The 20,188-nt window shown below is 43.1% G+C and overlaps 1 protein-coding gene across 1 annotated transcript; it reads right to left on the bottom strand.

Moving 5' to 3' along the window:
• Nucleotides 1-1,975: 1,975 nt before the first annotated feature.
• Nucleotides 1,976-2,620, bottom strand: LOC137937280 (uncharacterized mitochondrial protein AtMg00860-like). The gene has a single exon (XM_068782364.1). It carries the CDS (start codon nucleotides 2,618-2,620, stop codon nucleotides 1,976-1,978), a length of 645 nt encoding a protein of 214 aa, XP_068638465.1.
• Nucleotides 2,621-20,188: the final 17,568 nt, after the last annotated feature.

Here is a 20,188-nt window from a genome sequence, read left to right as displayed (position 1 = left end):
AGAACCTCTCCTCCAATTCAGCAAATTTTTTCTCATTATCTGCATTGGCTTTGAGGATAGCTTCAATCAATTCATGGTTGTTGATATCTACCGGGTTACCCTGCTCTGATACCAAGTTGTTATGGTCCCTAGCCATGGATCTAGTAACTCAGCGAGTCAAATAAGGATCCAACACTATTAGAGGGTTGCTTAACACATTTTTGTGAAAAGAAACTCTCTTTTACTTCTCTCACATGGTTATAATTGAAAAGGAGTTTCCTTTTCTCAATTATAGATGCACCAAATCAATCAAGAGACTGTTTTAAGGATCCAATTATGAAACTCCACTTATACCTCATGTCAATGAGTAGGGTATCTGAATTCATGCAACTACCAATGCTGTATGTAAAGAAGTAGTTTATAGCTCTTATAAACTTGTAAAAGATAGATAAAAATACCTCTTGAAGACCTCCTTCAATCAGCAACTCGAAAACCACTTTCTTGATGCTAAGGCTCATGCAAAACCTCCTTCCCGCCCTGCTGGTTTGTGGAAGAGATGGATAACTATTGCAGCTTGGAAGAGAAGGATTATTCCTCTTCCTTTTCCTTCCACGATCTCCTCAAAGACTCCCCAGTGGATGCAACAAACCACCAAGGATAGTTCACGCCAAGAACCCTAGGATAGGGAATCTAGCAAGAACCTAATTACTTTATTTTACTCTAAATCCGAATTTACTTTATTTCTCATTCCTTACCCTTTAAATAGGGTCACTCATGCCAAGATAGGTTAGGGTTAGGTTTATAAATCCCAACTACATGCCTACCTTCAAGTCTTATTACATAATCAATCAAATTCAAAATTAAAAGCAACATAAGTAATAAAAGTAAAAGTAGGTGACTTGGTGAGTCATTGTCTCCTCCTCTGAGTGACTCGGTGTGCTATTGAGTGCATAACATCTGCCTCTCCTTGGAGAAAAAGCTTGTCCTCAAGCTCGTAAGCTGGATATTGTAACAAAACTCTGCCCAGGCGAGCTAATGGATCCAACTTTTGGGATTATCCCCCACGAAGCAACGCAAATAAATCTCAATGGTCTGGTTGACTACCTCCGTTTGTCCATTTGTCTGAGGGTGGTATGCTAAAGAGAAAGCCAATTTGGTTCCATGTAAATTGAAAAGCTCTTTCCAAAAGGTACTTGTGAACACGACATCTCTGTCACTGGTGATGGACTCCGATATGCCATGAAGGCGGACCATTTGGTCCATGAAAATCTGAGCCACATGGGTCGCCATATATGGATGCGATAGCGGAAGGAAGTAACCATATTTTGAGAAACGATCCACCTCTACCAATGTAAGAGATTTACCGGATGACTTCGGTAAGCCATCAATGAAATCCATGGATACATCTGCCCATACTTGAGAAGGGAGCTGGAGAGGCTGAAGCAAGCCGTTTGGGCTTAATGATTCAGTTTTGTTCCTTTGGCAGACCTGGCACACATACAACATAGTCATTCACCATGCGTTTCATTCCTTTCCAATTGAAGTCAAGATTAAGCCGAAAGTGTGTCTTTTGCTAGCTTTCATGAGTGTTGTCGTGATATGTAGATATGATGGTGTTGAGTAGGGCTGAAGTAGGATGTAAATAAAGCCGATTCTTGTACAGTATGAGTCGGTCTTGGATGGCCTAGTTGTTGTCCATGGTGTTCTTCTCAATATTGTGAAACAAGGCTATAAGCTCAGGAGTTTGCTGAATTTCATCCCGAAGTGAATCCAGCAAAAGGAACTGTGGTTGACTGATGGCATGTAGTTGTGGCTCTGAAACCTCCCTACATGATAAGGCATCACCCCCCTTGTTGAGTTGGCCTGGTTTATATTCCACCTTAAAATTGAAGCCCATCAATTTACTAAGCCAATGTTGTTGAGGGGAAATCGTTATGCATTGCTCCAATAAATACTTCAAGTCGCAATGGTCTGTGCGGATAAGGAAGTGTCAACCCTAAAGATATGGCCGCCAATGTTGAATGGCTTTGGCTAAGCCGATAAATTCACATTCATAAGCGGATAATTTTTGGTGGTGTGGGGCTAGCTGCCTGCTGAAATATGGAATGGGATGGCCCTGCTGTTGTAAGCCAATGCCGCCTCCAGAAGCATCAAATTCGATAATAAACTGTTCTTCAAAATTTGGAAGTTGGAGCACTGGAGCTGTTGCTAATGTGTGCTTCAACTGATCAAAGGAGAAGGCAGCTGCGTCAAACCAGGTGAAGGCATTACGTTTCAATAAACTATTGAGAGGAGCCGCGATCTGGCCATAATCGCGAATGAACTTCCGATAGTACCCGATTAGGCCTAAGAATCCTCGTAAGACAGTGACTGAATGTGGAGAGGGCCAGTCAACAACTGCCTTGATTTTGCTATTGTTTGCCTTAACTCCTAAGGCTGAGATAACATTTCCCAAATAAGCTAGCTCGGAGGTACCCAAGGAGCACTTGGATTGCTTGAGAAATAAATTATGTGAACACAGGAGGGTGAAGACATGGCACAAATGCTGAATATGGTCGTCCTTGTGCTTGCTATATATCAAAATATCATCAAAGAAAACCAGAACATACTTCAGTATGAGAGGGTGAAATACCTCGTTCATAAGGGCCTAAAATGTGGATGGGCATTGGATAGCCCAAATGGCATAACGAGGAATTCTAAGTGACCATGATGGGTATGATGTTATGGTCCTAGGTTAAGTACTTGGCTTTTCGCTATATAACAGGCCGGTCTTTTGGGTAGTATTGGCTAGGTGCATAAAAATATCCCCATAAGTAAATCAGAACATTCCTGTGACTGAACTCAGGAGATTTGCCAGAGCTAGTAGACCACCATAGAGGAATACCCTGCATTGAATTATATTTTGTTGAGTGATAAAGACAAACTAGAGAGTTATGAGGAAGCCGTGCAAGTTGATGAATCAACCAAGTGGGAGTTGAGCATGAAGGATGAGATGGATTCAGTGTCATCCAATCAAACATGGCAGTTGATTGAGCTACCCAAAGGGAAGAAGGCCTTGCCGAATAAATGGGTGTACCAAATAAAAGACGAACTTGATGTCAGAGTGTTGTATAAGACAAGACTGGTTGTAAAGGGCTTTCAACAAAAAGAAGGCATTGACTACATTGAGACTATCTCTCCAGCAGTAAAATTGACTACTGTTAGAACATTGCTTGGACTAGTGGCAAATTAAGACTTGCACTTAGACCACATGGATGTAAGACACCCTTTGTTCATGGTGATTTGGAGGATGAAATTTACATGACACAACCTGTTGGAAGATGGGCCCAAGCCCACACGACCGAGAAAGATGTTATGGACTCAATAGCACACTGAATCACTTAGAAGAGGAGACAATGACTCACCGAGTCATCTAATTTAACTTTCTTTCTTTATGTTGCTTTTAGTTAAATTTTCATTCATTATGTAATAAGCTTGGACGTAGGGGTATAGTTGGGATTTATAGCCCTAAACTATCATGGCGTGAAATACCATATTTAAGGGTTAAAGAAAGAGAAAAAAAGTAAGTTTGGAATTAGGTTAATTAGGGTAAGGAGGTTCTTTGTCGAGTTCCTATCTTTGGGGTTCTTGACATGCATTGTTCATGGTGACTTTGAGGGAAACCTAGAGTGATTGTGAGAGAAGAAGAAGAGAGTTAATCTCTTCCTTGAGCAAGAAGAAGGAGAATCCTACCTCTTTCATGGAAATCAGGAAGAGGAGGATTTGCGTGAACCCCTTTCAGCAAGGAGAAGGAATTCGGATTGCTGGGTTGGAGGTCCTTCAAGAGGTAATTCTAAACCTTTTATGGGTATAGAAAGATTATATTTCTGGCTCTTTTATGTAAGAGACAATTAGTTGCATGGTAGAGAAACCCTACCTCTTGATGTGAATCACAAGAGAGGGGTTTCACAAGGAGGCTCTCAAACAGTCTATTGCTTCTTTGGTTGCACCAATAATTGAGAAAAGGAAACTCCTTTTCAAGGGATACGAATTCAGCAAAGAGAAAAGATTGGTCTTGGTTCATTACAGTGATTACAACCCTCTTAACGTTCTGGATTCATCACTACCTTCCCGAATTACTAGATCCATGGCTAGGGACCATAACAACTTGGTATCAAAGTAGGGTAACTCGGCAGAGACCGGCACAAATGAATTGCTTGAAGCAATCCTCAAAGGCCAGCAAGGATTCAATGAGAGGTTCTGTAGACTTGAGCTCGGTATGGAGACATTGAATGGAAGGATGGATAGCATGGAAACTGGTATAACTATTGGAAGGAACGCAATTTCAGAGCAAAGAGGAGGGGACCATTCACATAATAGAGGGGAAGATGAGTTTACTAGGCGCACGAGTTTTTTTGGCCAGCAAGGACACTTCAACCTGGGGGGAGGCACTGTTCCCAGGTATACTAAACTTGAAATGCCTACTTATAATGGGTCAGAAGATCCTTTGATCTGGCTGTATTGGTGCTAAAATGTTTTTACCCATCAAAGAATAGCAGCTTATGATAAAGTCCATTTGGCCGTCTTCCACTTACTAGGGGAAGCAAAACTCTGGTATCAGCAAGTTGAGGTTGATAGAGAGGTGATCGATTGGGATGTGTTTAAGAATTTATGCTCTCTCCATTTTGGTCCTCCTGCTTACAGCAACCCTTTGGCGGATTTTGTTTTGTTATGCCAAACTAACTCAGTGGAGCAATATCAACAACAGTTCCAGGAAAAATTAGCCAGAGCACACAATATGGTACGTGGGGACCAGCAATTAGCGCTATTTGCAGCAGGCCTTACTCAGTCGTTATGGCTGGAGGTGGAGCTCTATTCACCTATAGACTTATCCAACACTCTGAATAGAACCCATGCTTTAGAAATTCGACATAAGGTCCAACATAGATGACACCTATGGTTAGGAGAGAGGAGCACTTCCTCCACCAGGCAGGGCAGGCGTACTTATCCTCAGGGGGTTCAGTCAACAACACCTCCTCCATGACACACTCTGAGTAATACTATGTCCGGGGATACGCGATCGAGCAGTCATCCACGTGAGTACATAAAAAAATTGACAAGTGTTGAGATTGTGAAAAGGCGGTCTAAAAATCTATGTTGCAACTGTGATGAACAGTTTCGGGCGGGTCATCAGTGCAAAAGGTTGTTTTGGCTTGAAGTGGATGAAATCGATGATCCAAATGATACAGATGAGAGGATAGAGGACGAGCCACCGAAAATATCCTTGCATGCCATAATTGGGCAGAAATCGCCCAAAATCATGCAAGTCAGAGCTCAGGTCTTTGATCGGGAAATCATGGGACTAGTGGATTCGGGGAGTACCCACAATTTTTTTAGCTTAATTGTGGCTCAGCACTTGCAGTTATAGATTCTTCCTTTGGCTGGTTTTGATATGGTGTTGGGAATTAAATGGTTACAAACCTTGGGACCCATTTTGTGGGACTTCTCTGCATTAACAATGAGTTTTGTCTGGCGCGATAGCCAAGTACTTCTACAAGGAAGTCAAGTGGACAAACAACAGCACATTCTGTTGTGGACTCAATAGCACACCGAGTCACACAACGAAGGAGGCAACAACAACTCACTCAATAGGATTTATTTATTATTTTACTTTGAGTAGAATTTATTTATTATATTATTTTAAGTAGGAGTTATTTCTAATTACTTTTATATGTAGGTGCATTATGGGAATTATTGTAACCCTAACCCTAAAACTCCATGACGTGATCTATTTAAAGGAAAGAATGAATGAAATAGGTAAGCTTTGAGATTTTAGAATAACCTAGTGTAAACAGGCTAAGATCACCTCTTGATCTCGAGTTTAGGGTTTACTCCAAAAATCCAACACATCCTTCACCCTCCATTGTCATCCATCTTCATCCATCTTCCATCACCAGCATCCCAAGTAAGAAGGGGAGCTTCCTGCCCCTTTTCTGAGCCCAAAGAGAAGGTCTGTCCTCCTTCTTGGTAGCAGTAGCAAGAGAGGCCTCAATTCCTCCCTTATCGAGCAAAAAAGTGAGGATCTTCATCCTCAGACCTTGATCAGTCCTGGTGCAACGTGGGAGCTGATCACAGCAGCAAAGAAGAGGTAATAATCTATTACAAACTCGTGTTTCCAATTAATTTAGAAAGAAGGATTGCAATCTTAGCTAGAGCAGCAACAAAGAGGGCCAAACCCTCTTTGCCGTGATCAAGAAAAGAGAGCAGCTTGCTCTAGCAAGCTCAGCATTGCTGTGGGGTGGTACAGTCCCGGATCTGACACAAGGATTCTTTGGGAGGATCTGGGGTTTGCCATGGATTACGGGTCTTCCAGGCATTACCATAGGGATAGTAGGAAGACATGGGGAAGACAAAGATCAATGGAGGATGAAAGAATAGGTGGGTTTTTTAGGAAAACCCTAACCTCGAGATCAAGATGGTGATCTCAAACCTCTTTACGCTAGATTTAACCTAATTCTTAATACTTCAATGCCTGTGTTTCTCATTACTCTTACCCCTTAAATAGGGTTCACCCTGTTAGGGTTTAAAATAAAATATTCTAAAAATACCCCTATAAATACAATTTTCCAAAAATACCCTTATAAATAAAATATTCCAAAAATACCCCTATGGCCTAAAACTGAAATAAAATAAAATAAATTAAATTTAACAACTAAAATAATAATGTTATTGCATGCATAACATTACACCCCCTTGGAAGACGAGCTTGTCCTCAAGCTCGGAAGTAGCGTCGGTATGCCGACATCTCCACCGGTGCCGAAGTAGCATCCGCGATAGCCATGCCCCTCCCCCCCCCACTTTTGACGTCCAAAGTTGTAGTTTTTTTTTTCTGAGTATACCTGGTCAGAGTTGGCCTGGGTTGACTCGGTTCGGTCCGCCCAGTCCGATGCGAGAGTCTGATTAAATTTTCCTAACTTAGGAAAATTTAATCGGGACCCATTTTCTTCCTTCGGCAGCTCCCGAACTCTGCGGCCGGCAGATCCTTTCCTCATGGCACCGACGAAGGTGGGAGACGGACGTCTCCTTCCTCTCTCACGGCACCAACGGAGTCACTTGATTTTTCAGTGGCGAATCGCAGCCTGTCGGGGCTTCACCGCATGGATAGTTTCCGAGACAGAGGGCTCTCAGAAACTTGTGAATCGTCGTTGCTCAGCCCCCCGGAATCGAGATCCCTTGTGGAAAAGTCGCTTACGGCGCCGACGAAATATCCTGCTTCACCGATGGCGAAGAGAAGCCCGTTGGGGCTTCATCCCTGGGAGCATTTTTGAGACAGAGAACCTTTGTTTCTCAGCAGACCAGCAGAAATTTCGCCTACGGCGCCGAAGGAATTTCCTATTCCCCTTTGATTTCGGATTTGAGGTCACCCCCAAATCCTCCAGTGCCGACGATTTCGGAATTTCCTCTGTTAGGATATCACCTCCCCGATGCAGCTTCAGTTCGGAGATATGCATGGAGTCCATTGGGAAAGGGTGAGCCCCTTCCGTTTTTGAAATTTTGGTGTCTCCGTCATCGGATTTTGGACGTTTGGAGAGCTTTCTCGAGACAGAGGACTCTCAAATTTCATACTTCGTTTCTTGTTCGTCCGAGAGAGCTTTCGCTGCCTTTTTTGTGCCGCTGTCGTGCTTGGAGAATTCAGGTCGTGTGACCTGTTTTGTGGCAGCGCATGGCTCCCATGCATAACATTCAATTGAAGCATCTAACCGTGCTCGTATTTCTTCCAATTCCTTACCTATTTCAATCCATCTTTCTTGGGATATAGAATAACCAATTGTGTTCCCGCTCTGATACCAGTTGGTACAGTCCCCGATCTGACACAAGGATTCTTTGGGAGGATCTGGGGTCTGTCACGGGTTACGGGTCTTCCAGGCATTACCATAGGGATAGTAGGAAGACATGGGGAAGACAAAGATCAATGGAGGAAGAAAGAATAGGTGGGTTTTTGAGGAAAACCCTAACCTCGAGATCAAGAAGGTGATCTCAAACCTCTTTACGCTAGATTTAACCTAATTCTTAATACTTCAATGCCTGTGTTTCTCATTACTCTTACCCCTTAAATAGGGTTCACCCCGTTAGGGTTTACAATAAAATATTCTAAAAATACCCCTATAAATACAATATTCCAAAAATACCCTTATAAATAAAATATTCCAAAAATACCCCTATGGCCTAAAACTAAAATAAAATAAAGTAAATTAAATAAAACAACTAAAATAATAATGTTATTTCGTGCATAACATGGGGTATCCTACCTTTCACAGCAACTCGTTAGGTGCATCAAAAGAGGAGCTTTCCTCTTGGCCGAGCACTGGTCAAGAGAAAGACTCACATACAAACCCTTTACTTGAAGTGAACTTTAATTATGAGTGCTGGAGTCTCAAGTTCCACACCGTGTTACTCGATCCATGACCTGGGACCGTAACAACGTGGTATCAGAGTAGAGTAACATGGGGAATACTCTCTGCAATGAAGAAATCCAAATTGGGATACAAAAGATAGAAGATAGCCTTGAAACAGCACAACTAGTGTTGAGGAAGGTTTGTGGTTTGGAAGAAGAGATGAGCTAAGTCATCTGCATGTGTTATGGTCCCTAGCCATGGATCTAGTAACTCGGCGAGTTGAATATGAATCCAGCACTGTTAGAGGGTTTCTTAACACGTTTTTGTGAAAAGAAACTATCTTTTTCTTCCCTCACACGTTATTATTGAAAAGGAGTTTCCTTTTCTCAATTATAGATGCAACCAGCAAGTTAAAGGACTGTTTAAGCACTCAGATATGAAACCCCTCTTTTATGATTCATGTGAAGAGGGTTTTACTTGCTGTAATTACTCAAGAACAACCCCTTTCCCTTTACTGAATTCATTCCCCTTGAAAAGGAGTTTCCTTTTCTTAATTATGAATGCACCAATTCAAGCAAGAGACTGTTTTAAGGATCCAATTATGAAACCCCACTTTATACCTCACATCAATGAGTAGGGTTTCTGAATTCATGCAACTACCAATGCTGAATGTAAAGAGGGCAGTCTCTAGCTCTTCTAAACTCGGAAAAGATAGATAGAAATACCTCTTGAAGACCTCCTTCAATTCAGCAACTCGAAAATCCCTTTCTTGATGCTAAGACTCAACCAAATCCTCCTTCCCTCACTACTGGTTCGTGGAAGAGATGGATGACTATTGCAGCATGGAAGAGAAGGCTGATTCCTCCTCCATTTCCTTCCAAGATCTCCTCAAAGACTCCCCAATGGATGCAGCAAACCCCCAAGAGAGTTCACACCAAGAACCCTAGAATAGAGAGCCTAGAAGGAACCTAAATTACCCTAGTTTATGCTAATTCCGAACTTGCTTTATTTCTCCATCCTTACCCCTTAAATAGGGTAATTAACATCAACATAGGTTAGGGTTATTAAACCCAATTCTACCCCTACCTTTAAGTCTTATTACAAATCAATAAAATTTGAAATTAAAAGCAACATAAATAATAAAAGTAAAGTAGATGACTCAGTCTTATTGAGTCCATAACAGCATGCTAACTGAGCTGAGGGCAAAGAGACATCAGAGCCCAGAGGTGAGAGAGGTCGTCAACCATATCACAGAAGAGGGGAGCAGTGGCCTGGGCGCACTGCTGACCAGGACCCCAGCATGGAGGCACAGTTCCAAGGAACACCAAGTTAGAGTTTCCCTCTTTCAATGGTTTAGTTGATCCCTTAATTTGGTTGCATAGATGTCAAATTTTTTTTTTTTGAACCAACGGACTATTGAATGGGATAAGGTGCAACTAGCCTCTTTCCATATGATAGATGAAGCCATGTTATGGGTTACTCAAGTAGAAAAAGAGAGACCGGGGATGACTTGGGGAGAATTAGAAAATCTATGCACAGTTAGATTTGGCCCTCCCGCCAATAGCAACCCCCTGGGAGAGTTAGTCCTATTGCGACAAACTGGTTCGATGGAACAATATAAAAAACTGTTCCAGGAAAAGTTGGCTCGTGCTGGTGAGGCTATTCACAACGGGTCTCAATGAGTACTTACGGCTAGAGGTAGAACTTCTTATGCCTACGGATTTAGCTCATGCAATGAATATGGCCCAAGCAATGGAACAACGAACACAGTTGAAGCAACGTAAGCCGAGTTGGTTGTTAAGCACCTAGCCAACACTACCCAAAAGACCGGCCTCTCAAGAGCAGAAGACATAGGTACTTAACACAGGACCAGGGGGTCATTGTTGCCCATAACACCACATCCCCCCTTCGCGAGCCGACGACCACGGCGGCGCAATGACACAGCCCCAACCCGGGTTCCATTACTTGGTGTTTCCCCCAACCCTACTTGTATTTTAATCCAACCTTTGCGTGCGACACAACGACACTGGCCCAACCCAAGTTACGTTACCTTCTGTTTCCCCCGGACCTACCAGTATTTAAATCCAGCCTCTGCCCTGTTGCCGAGAATCGAACTCGCGACCTAGCCAAAGCTCTGATACCAAATGTTAAGCACCTAGCCAATACTACCCAGGACCAGGGGGTCATTGTGGTCCATAACATTGGTTGGGTGAGAGGAACATTTCCTCCATGTGGCAAGGGTGCCGCTATACTTCATCTCAAGGAGCCTCTCCAGTAGCTCCATCCTCCGGATACACTCTGACTATGACTTGGGTAGCCGATCCCTGCCCTAGTAATCCCCTACCGAACTTTATCAAAAAATTAACGAGTGCGGAGATGGCATAAAGGCGGTCCAAAAATTTATGTTATAATTGGGATGAGCAGTATCGGGTGGGGCACCAATGTAAACGATTGTTTTGGCTTGAGGTGGAGGATTTAGAGGATCCATAGGATATTATCGAGGAGCAACCACCGGAGATATCCTTGCATGCTATTACTGGGCAGAAATCGCCTAACTCAATGCAAGTCCGAGCTCATGTCATCGACCGAGAATTGGTGGGACTAGTCGACTCGGGGAGTACACACAATTTTTTGAGTTTGACAGCCGCACAATACCTCCAGCTCCAGATACACACTCATCCGATAGCCACCGTCTCAGTGGCCAATGGCGAGAAGGTCCCTAGGTGTGGGATTAGTAAGGTGGTAACTTTTTCCATTGGCTTTACTTCGTTTAATGCTGAATTTTTTGTTATTCCCTGACGGGATTTGATATGGTATTAGGCCTTAAATGGATACAAACGTTGGGGCCCATTCTGTGGGACTTTTCGGCTTTAACCATGAGCTTTGATTAGGTCGGGAGTCGGGTGCTCTTACAGGGCTGTCAGGTGGACAGGGCCCATCGCATGAACGCTTTCCAGACACAGGAATAGCTTGACAGTACTAGTGATGGTGTGGTTGAGGAGTTCTCTGACCTCTTCCAGGAGCCTTCGGGTTTACCTCCTCTGAGGCACTGTGACCACAGGATTCGTCTGAAACCAGGATCTGAGGTAGTGGTCATGCGATCGTACCATTACCCACACCTTCAGAAGGACGAGATAGAGCGTCAGTGCCAGGAGATGTTGAAACAGGATCTTATTCATCCCAGTCGCTCCCTGTTCTCTTCACCTGTCTTACTTGTGAAGAAACATGATGGAACATGGAGGTTCTGCGTGGATTATCGGGAGTTGAATGTACAGACAGTGAAAGACAAGTTTCCGATTCCTGTAGTGGATGAGCTCCTGGATGAGTTACATGGGTCATGGTTATTCACTAAACTCGACCTTCATTCGGGATACCATCTGGTCCGGATGCACCCCTTTGATATCGAGAAGACGGCGTTCCGCACGCATCATCGCCACTTTGAGTTCGTCGTCATGCCGTTCGGATTATCCAATGCACCCTCCACATTTCAAGCTTTGATGAACGAGGTATTTAGCCCCTATCTTCGAAAATTTTTTCTTGTGTTTTTTTATGATATTCTTATATATAGCAAGTCGGTGGAGGAGCACTTGGCACACTTGAGGATTGTTTTCGATTTGTTACGAGCACATCAGCTCTATTTAAAACATTCCAAGTGTTCTTTTGTAGCTTCACATGTGGGGTATCTGGGACACATTATCTCACATGAGGGGGTTATGGTGGATCCCGAGAAGATCCGAGTTATTCACAAGTGGCCAACCCCACAATCTTGTTCTGCATTACGGGGTTTTTTGGGTCTTGCGGGCTACTAACGGAAATTTATTCAGAACTATGGGCCGGTGGTAGCACCATTGACCAGTCTACTAAAAAAATTCCTTTATTTGGAATGAGGAGGCCACCAAGTCGTTTGCGGCACTCAAAGCTGCCCTCGCATCTGCACCAATATTACAACTTCCCAACTTTGACGAATTGTGCGTGAAAGAGTGCGACGCTTCGGGCGTGGGTATTGGGGCCTTTCACAGCAGCTGGGCCATCCTATTGTGTATTTTAGGAGATAGTTGGTAGTCCTCCATCACAAGCTGGCAGCCTATGATTGTGAATTGATTGGGTTGGCCAAGGTGGTCCAACATTGGAGGCCTTATCTCTGGGGCCGGTCTTTTCTCATACGCACGGATCACTATAGCCTTAAATTCCTACTAGAACAACGTTTGAGGACATTGCCGCAACAACACTAGATCAATAAGTTGTTGGGGTTTGACTTCTCAGTGGAATATCGTGTGGGGAGATTAAATAAGGTGGCAGATGCCTTGTCATGGTGTTTTGAGGATCAGCAGTGGGTCTATTCGATCAGCCAGCTGAGATTTCTCATCCTGGACTTGGTGAGAGATGCACATGCCACTGACCCTGCACTATAGGAACTGCATCAGAAGATTTTGGAAGGGACAATGAATTTGATGTGGTCCATCCAGGATTCACTTATTTATTACAAGCAACGGCTTTTCCTTCCACCTGAGTTCTAGTTGATTCCAGTTATTCTCTCGACCTACCATGGGGATACATAAGACCTTGCACAGAATTCGAGCTGATTTTTACTGGCAAGCCATGAAACCCTCTATTGCAACTTATGTGGGTGACTTTCAGGTCTGCCAGTGCAACAAAGCTGAGCACTTGAGTCCAGCCGGTCTTCTCTAACCTCTGGCCCTTCCTACGTAGGTTTGGGCCGACATTTCGATGGATTTGTGGAAGGTCTACCCCTGTCCTCCAAAAAATCCATATTTTTTGTGGTGGTTGATAGATTCTTCAAGTATGGACATTTTATACTTCTGGCTCATCCTTATATAGCAACACAGGTTGCTCAGACTTTCCTAGAGCAGATAGCCTGCTTACATGGCATTCTAAAATCCATTATGAGTGACAGAGATGCAGTTTTCACGAGCACCTTTTGGCGGGAAATTTTTTGCTTGAGTGGAACTAAATTGAATTTCTCTTCCACCTATCATCCACAGACAGATGGGCAGATAGAGGTGGTGAACCGCACCATCGAGATGTATCTACAGTGCTTGGTGGGTGATCATCCGCAGTAATGGGTTAAATGGCTTCTGTGGGCCGAATACTGTTACAACACTTCGTTCCATTCTGCCTTGCAATCCAATCCTTTCCGGGTTATATATGGCCGGGATCCACCTCGCCTTCTCTCGTACAACCCAGGTCCACCCGCATGGACCCGATTGATCAGGCACTCATGGACCGGGATCTGCTGCTACAGAAAATCACTGAATGGCTACGACGCGCCCAAGCTCGGATTAAGGATGTCTACAACAAAGGCCACCGTGAGGTCTCTTTTGAGGTTGGGGATTATGTGTGGCTACGACTCCAGCCCTATCATCAGCAGTCTCTTGCGGGACCTCCACGACATAAGCTCTCTCCCAGATTTTTTGGGCCATTTCCCATACTTTGACGAGTGGGACCAGTCGCCTATCTGCTCAAATTACCAGACACGGCCAAACTTCATGATGTGTTTTATGTCTCTCTTTTGAAGCCACATTCCGGGGCATAGCCTACATTCACTCCATTCCTACCATTGGTTGAAAATGGTGAGGTTATTCTTAACCCTGCTACGATGTTACGCGCTCGGCTGACCAATGACCATTGGGAGATTCTCGTTGAGTGGACGGACATTGACCCGACGCTGCAACATGGGAATGTGTGGACATGTTCAAACAAGTCTGCCCAGCTTTTGAACTTGAGGACAAGCACTTTCTCTAGGGGGAGGCAGATGTTGTGGACTCAATAGCACACTGAGTCACACAATGAAGGAGGCAACAACAACTCACTCAATAGGATTTATTTCTTATATTACTTTGTGTAGGATTTATTTTTTATATTGTTTTAAGTAGGAGTTATTTCTAATTATTTTATATGTAGGGGCATTATGGAAATTATTGTAACCTTAACCCTAAAATTCCATGACGTGATCTATTTAAAAGAAATAATGAATGAAATAGGTAAGCTTTTAGATTTTAGAATAACCTAGTGTAAACTAGCTGAGATCACCTCTTGATCTCGAGTTTAGGGTTTACTCCAAAAATCCAACATATCCTTCACCCTCTGCCATCCATCTTCATCCATCTTCCATCACCAGCATCCCATGTAAGAAGGGGAGCTTCCTGCCCCTTTTAAAAGCCCAAAGAGAAGGTCTGTCCTCCTTCTCGGCAGCAGTAGCAAGAGAGGCCTCAATTCCTCCCTTATCGAGCAGAAAAGTGAGGATCTTCATCCTCAGACCTTCAGCAGTCCTGGTGCAACGTGGGAGCTGATCACAGCAGCAAAGAAGAGGTAATAATCTATTTCAAACTCGTGTTTCAAGTTAATTCAGAAAGAAGGATTGCAATCTTAGCTAGAGCAGCAACAAAGAGGGTCAAACCCTCTTTGCCGTGATCAAGAAAAGAGAGCAGCTTGCTCTATCAAGCTCAACATTGTTGTGGGGGTATCCTACCTTTCACAACAACTCGTTAGGACCATCAAAAGAGGAGCTTTCCTCCTGGCTGAGCACTGGTCAAGAGAAAGACTCAAATACAGACCCTTGACGTGAAGTGAGCTTTAATTTTGAGTGCTGGAGTCTCAAGTTCCACGTCGTATTACTCGATCCATGACCCGAGACCGTAACACATTCATTCTCTGATTGCCTGTTATGGACTCCATTGCATCCCGGGTTATCAACAGGTGTAGGAATTAAATTATGTTATTTCCTTTAGAGGTCTAGGTCGGATTCTCCCTCAGAGGTCCAGGTCAAGCTTCCTTCACAACTCAATCATCTCTATTCCGTCATCACCATTCCACGTTCAAGAAATAGAGCTTCTCTCCCAGTGTCAACATCCAATCTGGAGGGAAGAGAAGGAAGAAGGGTGACAAGATCCATGGCTCAGGAAGATCCTAATACTACCCAGGATAATTCAGACAGCACTATTGATACTCTTATTGATGAGTTCTCTGATATTTTTCTGTGAGCCTACAGGGCTCCCTCCCTTGAGACACTGTGATCACCGGATATGTTTGAAACATTGGTCTGATGTGGTAGTTGTTCAACCGTATCGGTATCCTCACCTCCAAAAAGATGAGATCAAGAGATAATGCCAGGCGATGCTAGAACAGGGCCTTATTCGCAGAAGCAGGTCCCCATTCTCTTCACCCATGTTGCTCATGAAGAAACATGATGGGACATGGAGCTTTTGTGTTGATTATTGGGAATTGAACGCTCAGACAGTAAAAGACAAATTTCCAATTCCTATCTTGGAGGAGCTCCTCGATGAGTTACATGGATCGTGGGTCTTTACCAAATTGGACTTACGGTCTGGATATCACCAGGTTTGCATGCATCCCTCTGACATTCAAAAAATAGCATTCCGCACACGTCACGACCACTTTGAATTTGTGGTCATCCCATTTGGGTTGTCAAATGCTCCCTCCACCTTCTAGGCACTGATGAATGAGGTATTTAACTCTTACCTTCGGAAATTTGTACTTTTTTTTTTTATGATATACTCATATATAGCAAGTTTTGAGAAGATCATGTAGCACATTTTAGGATTGTGTTTGAATTATTACGTGTACATCAGTTGTATTTGAAGAAATTCAAATGCTCCTTTGGGGCATCTCATGTTGCTTACCTTGGCCACATTATCTCACATGAGGGGGTAACGGTGGATCCCGTGAAGATTCAGGTGATTCATGAGTGGACTCTGCCTCAGCGTTGCTCAGCATTACGTGGGTTCTTGGGTCTAGCAAGCTATTACCGAAAATTTATTTGGAATTACAGTCCTTTGGCAACACCTTTAACAAACCTCCTAAAAAAGAATTTATTTTAGTGGACCGGAGAGGCCACACAGGCCTTTGAGGCTCTTAAAGGTGCTCTTGCATCTACACCTGTTTTACAACTTCCGCATTTTGAAGACTTATCTGTGGTGGAATGCTATTCTTCTGGTGAGGGCATTGGGGCATGTAACAGAAGCACTCACACCCCATTGCTTATTTCAGTCAACAATTGGCAGCTCGTTATCAAAAATTGGCTGCATATGAACGAGAGTTAATCGGGTTGGCCAAGGCGGTCCAACAATGATGGCCTTACTTATGGCGCCGTTCTTTTCTCATTCGTACTGATCATTATAGTCTCAAGTTCTTACTTGAGCAGCGCCTCACTACTTTACCTCAGTAGCATTGGATCAGTAAGTTGATGGGCTTCGATTTCTCGGTTGAGTATCGTGCGGGAAGATTAAACAAAGTAGCGGATGCTTTGTCCAGGCATTTTGAACACCAACAACTCATATATGCAGTCAACCAGCTTCTTTTTCTCATCCTTGACATGGTGCGGGATGCACATATCACACTTGTAGCACTACGGAGCTGCACAGACAGATTACAGAGGGGAAGTTGGATTCTAAGTGGTCAATATAGGATTCACTCATTTGTTATAAACAACGTATTTACCTTCCTCCCATGTCCGAGTTGATTCCAGCCATTCTCTCGGTTTATCATGATTCGACCCATTAGGGGTTACAGAAAACGTTGCTGCGTATTCGGGCAGATTTCTATGGGCAGGTATGAAGACCTCCATTGCCACATATGTCTCCGCATGTCAGGTGTGTCAATGAAACAAAACTAAGCATTTGAGTTTTGTGGGGCTTCTACAGCCTCTCGCCCTCCCTACTCAGGTATGGGCCGATATTTCTATGGACTTTGTGAAGGGTCTTCCCCTTTCAACCGGGAAATCAGTTTTGTTCGTGGTGGTGGATCGGTTCTCCAAGTATGGTCATTTTATTCCGATGGCGCATCCCTACACGGCATCTCGAGTGGCCCATACTTTCTTGGAGCACATTGTCAGATTACATGGCATCACAGAATCTATTGTCAGTGATTGGGACGTGGTATTCATGAGTACTTTTTGGATGGAACTTTTTTGTCTGAGTGGCACAAAATTGAAATTTTCATCTGCATATCATCTGCAGATGGATGGCCAAATTGAGGTGGTTAATCGAACCATCGAAATGTATCTCAAGTGCTTTGTTGGAGATCAACCAAAATAATGGGTTCAGTGGTTACCATGGGCATAATACTGTTACAATACTTAATTCCACTCGGATTTCCAGTCTTCTCCTTTCTTGGTTCTGTATGGGAGGAATCCCCTGTGACTTCTCTCTTATACCAGAGGCTCCACCCGCGTGGACACCATTGATGAGGCACTCATGGATCATGATCAGGTGTTAAAGACTATTACAGACAGTCTACAGTGGGCTCAGGATGGGATGATGAGTGCATACAACAAGGGACACTAGGATGTCTCTTACGCGGTAGGGGACTATGTTTGGGTGTGCCTATGATAGTACCAGCAGCAGTCCATTGCGAGGCCGTCGCGCCATAAACTCTCTCCCATGTACTTTGGGCCTTTCGCCATTATTCGGCGTGTAGGGCAGGTGGCCTATCAACTACAACTGCCTGACACAGCAAAGCTGCATGATGTCTTTCATGTCTCACTCTTGAAACCACACAAGGGGTCACCACCTACTTCCCCTCCATTCCTTCCTACAGTCGACAAGGGCCACGTCATTCTAATACCCCATGCGGTGCTACAGTCGCATTTGACTGATGATCAGTGGGACATTCTCATGCAATGGACTGCCCGGAGGCAGCTACATGGGAGCGGTTAGAGCCTTCAAACAGGTCTATCCAGCTTATGAGCTTGAGGATAAGCTCTTTCTCCAAGGGGTGTAAGATGTTATGGAGGCAATAGCACACCAAGTCACTCAAAGGAGGAGACAATGACTCATAGAGTCATCTAATTTAACTTTCATTCTTTATGTTGCCTTTAGTTAAATTTTCATTCATTATGTAATAAAATTGGATGTAGGGGTATAGTGGGGATTTATAGCCCTAAACTATCATGGCGTGAAATATCCTATTTAAGGGTTAAAGAAAGAGAAATAAAGTAAGTTTGGAATTAAGTTAATTTAGGGTAAGAAGGTTCTTTGTCGAGTTCCTATCTTTGGAGTTCTTGACGTGTGTTCGAAGATGGGCTCAAGCCCACGAGATCAAGACAAGAAGCCCACACATCAAAGGAGTGGCATATGTGTAAAATATGGTACTTTCCATAAAGATGGCATAGAAGTGTAAATATGTGTTCCTTTTATATCTTTTGTTTTATCAAGTTGTAGCCCTAAGGGCATTGTAAAACTATAAATAAAGGCATTGGCTAAGAGGTAGGGCATTGAAGCACTCTCCTCTCTTTCCACAAATTTGTCCAGCCCTCATTTTTCTTTTTGACGCAGCCCTCTTCTCCCTTAATCCAAACTCTCTCCTTCCACTTTCTTCTTCTTCTCTTCTCCTTATCTCTTCTTCTTCTTCTTCTTTCTTGTTGATCTAAAGTTCCTTTCATGAGATCCTAAATTCTACATGGTATCAGAGCTATGAGTTTAGGATTTCTCTTCATGGAGTTATTATGAAATATGTTCAAGAAGTTGTAAAAGGAGTTCAGTCATGAAGAGATAAGTTCATGCTCTTCTTATTTACGTTTTTTTGTTTCCTTTTCTTATTTACATACTCCTTTTTACTATTTTTCTTTACTTCTTGAATTTTGAGTCACATCAAGTCAAGATAAATCTTTATATGTTGTAAAGATTTATTTCTATGACTAAATTGATGTTAAAATCTTGACTCCTTGTAATTTACAAGGGTGATCAAGATCACTTGTTGTTTGCATCTTATTAAGATTGATGGGTGGAATTCAATTACCTTTATGTAATTTGGATCCATCTCATTTGAGGTAGAATTCTAGCACATGTTGCTGTATCTTCTCCTACTTAAGGTTGCTCATGGGTTTGTGTTATGTTGTTGGATGCCCATTATATGTTTGATGAAATTCCAGCAGTCATTTACCCTTTGTAGTTCCCTTTTTTTTTTACTTCAACAATTGAATTTTTGTTTACATTGAAGTCTCCCATGAGCTGAAGATAAATCTCTTCCAAGTGTCTTGGTTTGCCATTAAATCTTCTCTAAATTTTTGTTTATTGCTTGTTTGTGTTGGAGTTTGGATTAAGGCCTAATCGGTTGCATATACTTTCTTCTCTTTGTTCTTATGAATACAAGAGAAGTTGAGTGATGGCTGGATGTTATTATCACTTGCTAAAGGCACAAATTTGTTGATAATTTGTTGCTTGCCCTTGTGAAAGGAATTGGTTCTTGTTATCTTTTGTTGGTGACTGATTTGGTCTACAGGTTCTTCAAATTATATTGAGTATTTGTTCTTTGAAGAAGGTCTTTTCCCTTGACCTCCATATTTTACTTGCCTCATCGTGGAGATTGGATACAATAGTAATAAGAGTGATATACTCCGTATTACTACAAAAGGGGCTGAAAATAGAGGTGGTAGAACGGGTCAGAATTCTTTCCGTACTAAGCCTCAACTTTGCACTTATTGTGGCCGTCAGAACCACCTTGTTGCATCATGCTGGAAACTTCATGGCAAGCCTGATTGGGCCATAGCTAACCCAGTCTTGGTTAATGTTGAGAAAAATGAAGATAAGGCTGAATCATCATCTGAAAATGTAACTCTTACGGCCGAGGACTATGCTGCATTTCAGAAAATGAAGTCCTTCATGGAATCATCTATTCCCTCATCATCTACTGCTGCCACTATTGCCTCAGGTATGCTTTCTTCCTCTTCTTCCTCTTCCTCTTGGATCATCGACTCTGGGGCCTCCGAACATCTATCAGGTAACCAACACTTGTTGCAGTCCTTATCTCCTTGTTATCCTCATAAATTCGTTACTATTGCTAATGGTACCCAAACC

This window comes from Aristolochia californica, unplaced genomic scaffold (assembly GCF_029961685.1).
Source record: "Aristolochia californica isolate CCGP_79_NKW_82.1479 unplaced genomic scaffold, dmAriCali1.0.hap1 SCAF_7, whole genome shotgun sequence".
NCBI classification, from domain to species: Eukaryota; Viridiplantae; Streptophyta; class Magnoliopsida; order Piperales; family Aristolochiaceae; genus Aristolochia; species Aristolochia californica.
This window is presented reverse-complemented; position numbering and strand designations above follow the sequence as displayed.